The sequence below is a fragment of the Bombyx mori genome, chromosome 26 (assembly GCF_030269925.1).
Source record: "Bombyx mori chromosome 26, ASM3026992v2".
Lineage (NCBI taxonomy): Eukaryota > Metazoa > Arthropoda > Insecta > Lepidoptera > Bombycidae > Bombyx > Bombyx mori.
The window spans coordinates 2422732-2435134 of NC_085132.1; the positions used below are offsets into that span (position 1 = coordinate 2422732).

Genomic DNA, 12403 nt, shown 5'->3' on the forward strand with positions numbered 1-12403 from the left:
TTGGTTTGTTAACGTGATAAGTTTGAATATGATGAATTTATTCTCTCTTCAGCTATAGCTATTTCATTTTGAGTGTGGTAAGTGACCGTAAGTGGCATTGCTGATTCATAAAAAATTACCACCAAACGATAAATAAAGAACGAAGGGATAACAAAAACCATTGCAAACATTGTACGAAGCAAAACAAAATCGTTAGAGGTGAACACACAAAAAAAGGTTACTTGTCTTAATAATCCAATACCTTTATTGTGTAAGAAAACGTACCATTGTACGGATTTGCATTAAAAAGACAAATTATCGACCGTCATTAATGTAATTTCTAATTAACCGAAGTCCAGTAATAAATAGGGCCATTAGCTCGCTTAGTTTAAGCCCATGCCTAATGGCTTGCGGAATTTTCCTAGAAACACTTTTTGTTTTGATCGTTTAGCGGTTATTTTGTTGGTTGTTTTGTTTCTAGGACGGAATTACTAGGTAAAATAAACTTGTTTGTAATGTAATATTTACGTTGATTGATTAAATAGAAAAGAATGAGCTCTGTCTTGCTAACAAAAAAGTGTACAAGGGTACACTTAAGATATATCTAATATATAAAATTCTCGTGTCACGGTGTGCGTGATTGAACTCCTCCGAAACGGCTCGACCAATGTTCGTGAATCTTATCGTACAGGGTCAGGGTGGAGAATCGGATAACATCTATTTTTCATACCCCTAAATGTTAAGGGTGGTCCACCCCAAAATTGGTATTTTTATTTTCAGACAACATTTTTTGTTTTTATTTTTTTATGATACAGCATACAAAAATACATACAACCCAAAATTTTCACCCCTCTACGATCAACCCATATTTTTTATTTGTTAATTATAAACTTTAATTTTTTTGGCAAGATTTTCATTTTTCTTTTTATTTTCTCATGAATTAAAATAAAAAATCTGATGTTGCTTTCAATTTTTCATACCTCTATGATCAACCCGTATTTTTTATTTGTTAATTATAAACTTTAAAGCGGCTACAACATAAACGTGCCATAAGCCACGTATGGGCATATGCATAGGTGGAGCATTTATGAAAAGCTGGAGGCAAGAAATTTGAAAATTTCTATAGCATTTTCTTTTTCGGTTTCCGCGGTTTTCAGGCACAAATAAAATAACTTCTGCGGTTTATTGGCGCGTTCAATATTTTAATTTTATTATTACTTTCGTTTTTTTTTTTTTTATTGCTTAGATGGATGGACGACCTGACAGCCCACCTAGTGTTAAGTGGTTACTGGAGCCCATAGACATCTACAACGCAAATGCGCTACCCATCTTAAGATATAAGTTTTTTTTATTGCTTAAATGTTAAACTTAATTGTTAGTTTGGATTGCTATCTGACCCGATCCATTAACGGTGCTTTTAGGTACCACAAGCACCGGTCACTGTCCTCGCCGAGCCCGTCGCTTGAGACGAAGGGCTCGATGAGTAAATTAACCCATATACACAGCCCACTGAGTTTCTCGCCGGATCTTCTCAGTGGGTCGCGTTTCCGATGCGGTGGTAGATTCTGCGAAGTACTGCTCTTGCTAGGGCCAATGTTAGCAACACTCCTGATTTGAGCCTCGTGAGCTGACCTACTAGCTCGGTGAATCTAGAATAAGCCCCTCGAGGTTTTAGGAGGATTTTTTTTTATCTGAGCGGGTTTTTACCTTTGTTTTTAAACTGCATTGTTATATTTGTTGTTTATAGTAAATAGTCCGCGAGAATCGGAAAGATTAAAACTTTTCATTAAATTACTTTTATTTTCCCTTTGTAACCACGCCGCGCCGCATCGCGCACGCTTCTAATTTCCACAACGTCTTAGTAAATTATGTTTATTCAGGCGCATTTATTATTCGCAATAAGTCGGCAAATGTTAAAACGCTTTTATAGAAGTATCAACAGTACAGACGGTAGACAATAAACATAAAATATTCAAATAAAAAGTACAAGGATTTTATAGCCGGTTCATAGGAACGGTTGGAAGAAAGGTAGGTAGGTAGCGAGCCTTTTGTTTCAGCATTATATTGTGTACGAAAACAAAAAAGAAGCGGCCTTTTTTCACTTCGAATAATCAACTGTCGGTCAAATCATTGATGTTATTATTTATTTCAAAAATAACTTAAGTTCAGTTCAGTATTAGCACAAAGATATTTTTTTTAGTTATGACGGTGGTGAAAGATGGCGGAAATTTTCGCATTTTTTTTGTTTGTTCCCGAATGCAAAAGGAAACGGTATTGTAATGTCTATTTCGGTTTCAATTTTTGTTTTTAGCGCGAACGACTAACAAAGCAATAGAGAGCAGGTAATAAAACCGAAAATTTGGAAAATAAACCCGTTCAGATTTACTTATTTTGTTCATCAATTATTTTTTATTTAAAAAAAATATATGTTTCAAGCTATTAAACCATAGATCGCTATAGAACGAATTCTCAATATTATTTTTCTAGCTACATAGTACTAAAGTTTTGAATCTGGCCTTTAACCTCTCCTCCCCTGTGTTAACTATATCACCTATATTCGCTTATATTATGGCTAAGTTAATACTACCCGTGCGAAAACAAGAAAAGGCATTTGCCGGGAAATTGAAGTTCTTTAAAAGTTACTTTGATGTTTCGTCCATTTCTTTCCCGAAGGACGAAGATGACAACTGCTATGTAATGCTGACTGAATTAGGATTGATTATTGAAGAAAGACTGCCTATACATAAACATATTATGTACGTTTCATCCGTTCATGACGTAAAAAATTCCAAAGTAATATCTAACAGATTTTTCCCCCTGTTATTTCCATTTAAAAGTTTGGTTATCGGGGGGCCGGGTTAAAATTAAAATTAAAATTAAGAGCTATAACTTGGCATGAATTTTTAGAACCGATTTAGGACTATCGTGAAAAAAAATAAGGACCACCCTAATATGTATGTTTCACTAATGTGTCCATTGGCTCTCTGAAACTGTATGTTGTATTATATGTCAACGTTCCTTGATGAAATTTTAAAGTGACTCACTCATTATCTCCGCCGTCGCCGCCAATGACTTTGAATCGATCGAACTGTATCCTGTCATCGTAAAAGCAACTCTTGTCGATTTCGTTCAAGGCTCGCTTGACCGGGAAGAGATCTTTCACTGAAAATTTATATTTTTCAATAGTTTCAATTGTGAGCCGATTGAGCTCAAATGTAATTGCTGGTAGCCTATGGGGCTATTTCAGCTATTCACGGACTAGTAGCTCAGCTCACGAGCTCAACTTGTAAGATAGTTACACTATACATGACTATACTTGTAACTATACTTGAGACCTTAGAACTTATATCACAAGGTGGGTGGCGCACTTACGTTGTAGATGGGCTCCAGTAGCCACTTAACACCAGGTGGGCTGTGAGCTCGTCCTATCTAAGCAATAAAAAAAAAACTTGTAAGAGCTTGCTAATACGGGCCCTAGCAAGAACAGTGCTTCGTTGAATGCACCACCGGATCGGCATCGCGACCCACTGAGAAGATCCGGAAAGAGACTCTGTATATTGTGTCTATGGGCTACTACTTCACACGTCGAGCCCTACCGGTGTTTGAAAAGCCCAAAAGCACCGAGTGAATCCGAGCTGTTTGTACTTATCACGCAGCTTAACAATGTTTTTGGGTTCGATTCTGCTAATAAGGAAGCTGTTACGGTTCGTCCAATAACTCCACATCAGAATCAGAGAGACAAATAAGTTTCTTATCCTTACCAAATCTTGAACGCAATAGGTACCTTTAAATAAGTAAAAAATAAATTTACTTCAAATCTTCAGTTTTACCGTTAACCACGCTTTGGATACTGGAAGCCGGAGTGGGACTTGGAGCTCGGCACGTACAAGGCGGAGTTAAAGAATCTGTCGAGGTCTGAACGGCTACTCCTCCAACGCTGGGTGTCCACTCGTCTAGAGGACATTCCTCTATCGCGCCTTCAACGATTTTGTCCTTCTTCTTTTTCTCTTCAATACGATGTTTCAAAATTTCCAATTGTTCTAGAAAATTTCGATAATCCGCAATGTAAAGAAGGTTGCAGACTGCCCTGAGCTTGCGGAAAAATTATATTTGAATACTAAACACCCCTGGTATGGACATGTGATGAGACGAAATGAAAATGAGGTTGGTAAGAGAATGTTAACTATTAATGTGGAAGGATATAGAGGAAGAGGTAGACCTAAGAAGAAATGGATGGATTGCGTGAAGGTCCATATGGGTAAGAAGGGAGTGAGCGAAGAAATGGTATATGATAGAAGAGTATGGAAGGAGAAAACATGTTGCGCCGACCCCAGGTGACCGGGAGAAGAGCAGGATAATGATGATGATGACTAAACACCACACTACAAATAGACCTACTCCCTTTAGAGGCAATTCGTTTTATAAATAAGCGTTCATAGCGAAACAGCTCCAAGCTGGGATTACTTTTTTTTAATGGCACATACGAGCGGGCGATCTAATGGCCCAGATAGTGTCGTATGGTTGCCCATAAGCCCGAACACAAATGCTTCTGTAAGGGCCCACGTTTTGAACCAGAAATACTGGATCGCGGTCGAAATAGGCAGGGCAATGGTACCTACACTGCCTACTTTAGATTAACCAGAGATCGGGTAATAACTCAGTCACAAACAACAGGAGCAACCATCATCATCATTCTCCTGCCCTTCTCCCAGTCACCTGGGGTCGGCGCAACAAGTTTTCTCCTTCCATACTCTTCTATCATATACCATTTCTTCGTTCACTCCCCTCTTACACATATTGACTTTCACGCAATCTATCCATTTTTTTTTTCACCTCTTCCTCTATAACTGGAGCAACCACGGGATCAAAACATTGGTCCTTTAAAGAGTTACGAAGACGGATGGAGGCGTCACTCACCTGGAGAGCACGTTTCATACTGTTCGTAATTTTGCTTGAAATGGACGTAAGGATTCGCTTTCATATATGGTGGTAGGGAATCCATGAATGAGTCCACTTTCATGTTTTTACAGTTTTTCGCTGGGCAAATCTGTGTCAGTATTTTTTTTTATTATTGCTTAGATGGGTGGACGTGCTCACAGCCCACCTGGTGTTAAGGTTACTGGAGCCCATAGACATCTACAACGTAAATGCACCACCCACCTAGAGATATAAGTTCTAAGATCTCAGTATGGTTACAACGGCTGCCCCACCCTTCAACGTGTTAATCGGTCGTTGTGTGAGAGTCATTCGTGAGCATGTATTAGTTTAGAACCCATATTTTCATAATCTTGGTGTACCCGCTTGCGATATTTGAACACCAGCGTAATCGCATGGCGTCGTAATTGAAAGAGACCGAAAATAATAATTGTTTTTTTTGGGATATTTTTTTTCGTATATCTGGTATCCTGAAGGTCTTGGTAGCTTTGCCCAGACGGGTGGCCGGGTACGGCATCAGCCGAGAGAAGTGACTGCTCAAGGGCAACTGCTTCGCGAATGCATCGACTGTCGGATCGGAATTTACATTGAAAAATCATTCTCTCAGCTTTGGTGGCTGAAGGTTGGAAAATGAGAGAGGCATATCAATTGAGTTATTTCGGCCACGACATTCTAATGACTTTTGCTTTCATATCTATCTATCTCTTAGGTTTATGGCGTTTCCTTTTAGATTTCGCCAATGCTTTCATATTGCGAACTTCTACACGCAGACGCATGAGACGTATTGACGTATAACGTGACTTTGACATTAATGACAAGCCGTCAAAATTAGCGCGCCAAAATACAAAGAAATATAATACGTAACCTTTTCGTAATTAATTTTGCGATCTTGATCTGGCTTGTGATTAGGTATTACGTGTAAACTGTCGCGGTGTAGTGAACTGAAATAATAAATAAACAAATCAAAACTTGCGTTTTATTATTACTAATTATTATTGAACACGGGTAGATTGTAAACAGGCGGGTTGTTTTACGGAATTGAACTCATACAGCCCGGCTGGTGGACATCAGTGATGCCAAGGGCACAGGGAAGCCGTTGAGTACTCTCCGTAAAACTCGTTTGACATGTTATACCGCTCATGAAGCATTATGGATCCCTCCATAATTAATTTCAAAGTCGGATGACATGTGGCAAAACCTCTCCACTCCTCACGCTACATACGGTGCAGTGTGCTTAGTGCGAGTTTTTTAACGTTCTCGATAGCGTAAAAGTTAACCCAATGCTGTATGCAATTGGAACATCGCCCCTAGCGGTAAACGTAGGCAAACGACCCCATTCTATACAAATATGAGCTAACTTTTACGCTATCGAGAACTCTCTTCGCTGTCCATTTTCTATAATATTGCTGCTATAATAGTATAAAACATACAGAATACAAATACACATAAAGAGGTTATTTAGGTCTCACCCAAGAATGGAGTGAGACGGCTTGATGTTATTTTTATCATCTTTATCATCTTCCTTTGGATATTCAGACCTGTGCAAAAAAAACTGCTATTACTTTGCACATAATAACTTATTAGTGGGAAAAACTCTTTACAAATTTTCCACCACGGCGGTGCGCTGGTTCAATATTTTTGAAGAAAGTTTTGCGGGGGCGAGTATCGCTAAAGATGCACAAAAGAGGGGAAGGCCGAGGCTAGGCTATGAGGAGGAGACGTACCTGCCAACCCGTCGCTAGCTTCTTCCAGGCTGAAGAATTCGACGCCACTGCTGGACGACGCGTAATGGCGGCGACTTGACACGGCACTCTTCTAAATTATTGTCTATAAAACTTGTATATCACTCGCGCAACGACGAATATGGTCGTCAGTAAGAGTTTGTATAATAGAGAATTAATTTGAGTCCATGAAAATATTTGTGAAAAAATAAGCGGCGTGTGCGTGTACAGCGCGTGCGGTGCGGTCGGCGATAGTCTTCTTTTTTATTTTTGACGTTTGCTTCTTATGTTTCTTTTTTATAAGTGGCCATGCGAGAGGTTTTATGTCTACTCTCATTAAAAAAGAACCACTTATTGATCAGTGATAAGTTTTTTTATTGCTCATATGGGTGTACGAATACACAGCCCAGCTGGTGTTAAGTGGTTAATGGAGTCGATGGACATCAACAACAATAAAAGTTGTTACATGGGCTCTAACCCAGTTATACTGCGGCAGATAAAGGAAGGGTGGTACCTGGGGTGGTGACCCTAACTTTTTTATTTTTTTTATTGCCCTTGTATGCAGACGAGCATACGGCCCACCTGATAGTGAGAGGTTACCGTCGCCCATGGACTTCAGCAATGCCAGGGACAGAGCCAAGCGGCTGCCTAAAACCTACCTGCATCATAAATATTATGTTTTTCTGTACACATCTTTCGAGGTACTATTATGAATATTGATACATAAAAGTATGAATTCAATTTTGAATACCATCAATAGCTACGTTGCGACGTGTTAATGAGAAATGTAACTTAGTCCTATTTACTAATCGGAATATTTCTATTGAAGTTTAAAATTACATTCAAGTGAAGTTGTTCAATTAATTAATGGAACTGTTATCTATATATATATACAAATGAATTGCTGTTAGTTAGTCTCGCTAAAACTCGAGAACGGCTGGACCGATTTGGTCTTGAATTATTTATGGAAGTCCAGAGAAGGTTTAAAAGGTAGAGAAATACGATAATTCTCGGAATTAAATAAAAATAACAATTTTGTTTTTCCTTTGATGTGTCCCCCGTCGGACAGATTCCTTTTGTTTGTTTTAAGTTTATTTTATACAAAATTTTAGGTCTTTTATTATCGATTGAGGCACTACGAAGTCTGCCGGGTCAGCTAGTTAATAATATAAGTTATTAATCGTGACTCACGTCTCTTGATAATCTTCAAATTCTTCACCATCCAACTCATCAAACTGTGGTGTCTGAATGAAAAATATATGCGTTTAAATACCTAAGTAGCATTAAAAGTTAATAAAATTATGATTATTTTAAATTTCGAAAGACTGTGTTCCGCGGTCTGTGAAATACTCGAATTTTAATAAAAAAAAAAAAGTATCTTTGGCACTCTTTGTTTCCGGGAATAACGACTTGCCAGAAAAAAAAGCTAAATGTTCTAATCTTTTAGGTAGGTACAAGAATTAAGTTTTTTTTGGTATTGAAACAAAGTTTTGGTCCTTCGAACGGATTTCAATAATAATTAGGCGCCCGCATGTCTGGCTGCAAAATATTTCTATTGTTTGCTGCTATTTTTGTATTTCGAATTCCTTATTCATTCGATGTTATTCTTATAAAAATTAGCAACTTAATTTTTTTTTTAAACCATTTTAGTGCTGAGCTTATTTTGCAGAAATTGCTAATAAATGTTCTAATCTTCTTATGTACAAGACCGAAGTTTTTTTTTTTGGGATTGAAACATAGTCTTTCAAATTGGTCCTTCGAACGGATTTCAATATATAATTAGGCGCCCGCATGTCTGGCTACAAAATATTTCTGTTGTTTGCTGCTATTTTTGTATTTCGAATTCCTTATTCATTCGAAGTTATTCATAACAGAATTAGCTTTTTTTAGTGCTGAGCTTATTTTGCAAAAATTACTAACGAATTTTTGAGAAAAACTACTTTATGAAAAAAATACTTTAACTTAAAAAAATATATATATACAAATATCAATTCTGAATTCACAGCAAACTAATTTTCAATCGCTATTTATAAATGTTATAAACTTATTAAAAACGTTATTCATACACCCACGTTAGGTGGATAAAATCTATAATCAAATTGCGCAAATAGTCGCTATTTCGATACTCCACATTTTATACGAAATATATAGGAATAATAGGAAATACCTAGGTCACCGGTGCCCTACGCGGCGCACTCAAGTAATTATATCGATTTTTATCCCCGATACTTTTATTAAGGTCTCGGAATATCTAGTAGATTCTGGGAAAAACGAATCCGCATATAATGAGAATTAATCTATTTCGAAGAGACCTAAAATACTAAATCACATTTTAACAAACAAAAGAAGTCAAGGTTAGTCAATCTAGACACTTAGTAGCAGAAATCGACATAATTACTTCAGTGCGCCGCGTAGGGCACCAGTGACCTACGTGGCAGTCGAAGGGTTAAAAAGCCGATCTATCGACGTTTTGCGCTTAAAAAGAATCCTCCCGATCCACTAACGGTTCTTTTAGGTACCACAAGCACCGGTCACCGTCCTCGTCGAACCCGTCGCTTGCGACGAAGGGCTCGACGAGTAAATTAACCCATAGACACAGCCCACTGAGTTACTCGTCAGATATTCTCAGTGGATCGCGTTTCCGGTGGTAGATTCTGCGAAGCACTGCTCTTGCTAGGGCCAGTGTTAGCAACACTCCGGCTTGAGCCCCGTGAGCTCACCTACACGTCAAAGCTATTAGCACAGGTAGGGGAAAAAAAGCGGAGCGCGGCCAAAACAGCTTCCACTTTTAAATAACACGTGGTATTACTTTTGTATTACTTCAGTAGGTTCCCTATAGTTTATTACATACCCGACCCAGTAGACCGAATGGTAAACCGTCGACGTCGCCCAAAGCACGTCATTACGGATCCTCCTGATCCATTAACGGTGCTCTTAGGCACCACAAGCACCGGTCACCGTCCTCGTCGAACCCGTCGCTTGCGACGAAAGGCTCGACGAGTGAACTAACCCATAGACACAGCCCACTGAGTTTCTCGCCGGATCTTCTCAGTGGGTCGCGTTTCCGATCCGGTGGTAGATTCTGCGAAGCACTGCTCTTGCTAGGGTCAGTGTTAGCAACTCTCCGGTTGAGCCCCGCGAGCTCACCTACAAACGTTAGGGTGAAGCTGAAATAGCCTCTCAAGGCTATCAGCATAGGTAGGAAAAAAAATAAAAAAATAAAATAGTTTATTTATGCAGATAAATTACGAATAGCAAAAATATACGGCAATAGTGACCTCGACAAAAAAAGTATACAATTGTATTCAAGGAGATAAGAACAAAAGTTTACTTGTTGTAACAAACGGCAATTCACAGAATACAATTTAGAAATGTTGCCGCCATTGATTTCGCACACATGTCTCTGTGGATCCTATTGAGACGGGAATCATGTCGGCGTTTCAATATTTTTTTTTGGTCGTAAACTTTTTTGACGTTTTGCTAGAATTTTTAAATACGATTTTTCTATTAGTCACACAAAAATATATATTACTAGCTGACCCGGCAGACTTCGTAGTGCCTCAATCGATAAATAAAAGACCTAAACTTTTATATTATAAAATAAACTTAAAACAAACAAAAGGAATCCGTCCGACGGGGGACACATCAAAGCAAAAACAAAATTGTTAATTTTATTTCATTCCGAGCATTTTCATATTTAGGTATCTACCTTTTAAACCTTCTCTGGACTTCCACAATAAATTGAAAACCAAAATTAGCCAAATCGGTCCAGCCGTTCTCGAGTTTTAGCGAGACTAACGAACAGCAATTCATTTTTATATATATTATAGATTTTATTTTACTAGCTGTCACGTGCGGCTTCGCCCGTATGGTTAAAAAGAATTATATTATCAGTGTAGTTTCCTGTAGGAATGAACTCTTTTTTTTCGAGATAAATGGTAGCTTATGTCGCTTTTCTAATAAAATCGCTAACACTAAAAAAGTACGTCAATCTATTTCTGCCTTGGCAAGTGCCATTAAAAGTTCGCGCATTTAATCGGGATCGTAAAATGGTACAATACTTGTTAGTTTCATACTAAAAAAAACTAGTAAAAAAATAAAAACCTCGAGTAGCCTGATTTTTGCTAACCCATTTTACTTTTTTTTTTTTTTTTTTTTCCTACCTATGCTGATAGCCTTGAGAGGCTATTTCAGCTTCACCCTAACTTGTGTAGGTGAGCTCACGGGGCTCAAACCGGAGAGTTGCTAACACTGACCCTAGCAAGAGCAGTGCTTCGCAGAATCTACCACCGGATCGGAAACGCGACCCACTGAGAAGATCTGGCGAGAAACTCAGTGGGCTACCATTTTACTCAGCTCAACTGGAACACAAGGGAAAACGAAATATCACTTACCCGTCTCTCGCCAACCTTGATAACGACCTTGCTGTGTCGATCGTTTTTGTATTTTTCACGCTGAAAAAACAGATAATTTAAATTGTATCTAATGCAGTGCTACAGATCATTAAGGGCATGTTACACTGAACTGTTAAGTCATGTAAAACAACGAACTTTAAGCTGCTTTCAGACTACGCTATACTATAGTGCCATATAGTATAGCAGCCTACACTTAGCCAATAATAATATAAAGTACAGTACCGTGTGAACGTGTCCATAGCAATGTATGGTGCTTTTTTTTTCTGCCTCCTACCTATGCTGATAATCTTGAGAGGCTATATCAGCTTCGCCCTAATGTGTAGGTGGGCTCACGGGGCTCAAACCGGAGTGTTGCTAACACTGGCCTCAGCAAGAATAGCGCTTCGCAGAATCTACAAGTGGATCGGAAACGCGACCCACTGAGAAGATCCGGCGAGAAACTCAGTGGACTGTGTCTGTGGGTTTATTCGCTCGTCGAGCCCTTCGTCGCAAGAGACGGGTTCGACGGTAAGCGAAATGTCGTTTTAAAACAAATAGTCTTACATCTCTCGATATTATGTAAAGAATATATATAAAAATGAAAATTTGGAATTTGGTGAAAATGTTCCTTAAGCCACAGACTAATGGCAGATCGCTAGTACAGGCTGTATCATTCAGTTGTATTGATAATTTTATGCGTCACCTGGATCTGAATTAATTTAGAGACGGCTATAAATTAATTTAGCGTTAGGAAACTTGGGCTGCGTTTCTCGATCTGCCGCTCAGCTTGGAAGGACACTTTAATTGTAAACTTAGTGTCTATAGGTATCCCACTTTATTCGCCCTATTTACCGACGCTCGGGCGGATTGTAAGATCCCACTGAGTTTCTCGCTGGCTCTTCTCAGTGGGGATTACGATTCGGTAGTAGATTCAGCGAATAACTGATCTTGTTAAGGCAGTTGTTAGCAGAGTCTCTCAGGCTGAGCCCCTTGAGCTCATCCATCAGTCCCGTTATGATGGAGGCTATCGGGGCTACCGAGGATCATGGTAGGTAGAGAAAAAAGATTTGTAAGCCCACATGATTTCCACCAGCAATGATGAGTTTCTCTTTATTTGTATTGTGGAACATCGTTAATTAGTTCAATTCAGACTTCGAACTCTTGTCTAAAATTGAATTGCTGGATTTACAGAGTGATATCTATGTGATCCAACCCACCGAGTTTCTCGCCGGATCTTCTCAGCGGGTCGCGCTTCCGATCCGTCGGTAAATTTTGGGAACCACTGCTCTTGCTAGGGCTAGCGTTAGCAAATTCGCTCAGGCTGAGCCCGTGAGCTCACCTACTCGTCCGGACGTTACTAAAATAGCTTATTAG

The 12403-nt window shown here is 38.9% G+C and overlaps 1 protein-coding gene across 3 annotated transcripts in view; it reads right to left on the reverse strand.

Moving 5' to 3' along the window:
* LOC105842535 (uncharacterized) overlaps positions 1-12403 on the reverse strand; it is an 81243-nt gene that overhangs the window by 837 nt on the left and 68003 nt on the right. For all 3 annotated transcript variants that reach the window (XM_062676286.1, XM_021352468.3, XM_038020609.2), the window contains exons 10-16: positions 11030-11089; positions 7827-7879; positions 6384-6452; positions 5780-5855; positions 4897-5026; positions 3810-4019; positions 3024-3141 (exon numbers count right to left, since the gene is read on the reverse strand). In XM_062676286.1, the coding sequence (XP_062532270.1) occupies positions 3024-3141; positions 3810-4019; positions 4897-5026; positions 5780-5855; positions 6384-6452; positions 7827-7879; positions 11030-11089 (716 nt within the window). The remainder of the gene's footprint in view (positions 1-3023; positions 3142-3809; positions 4020-4896; positions 5027-5779; positions 5856-6383; positions 6453-7826; positions 7880-11029; positions 11090-12403) is intronic.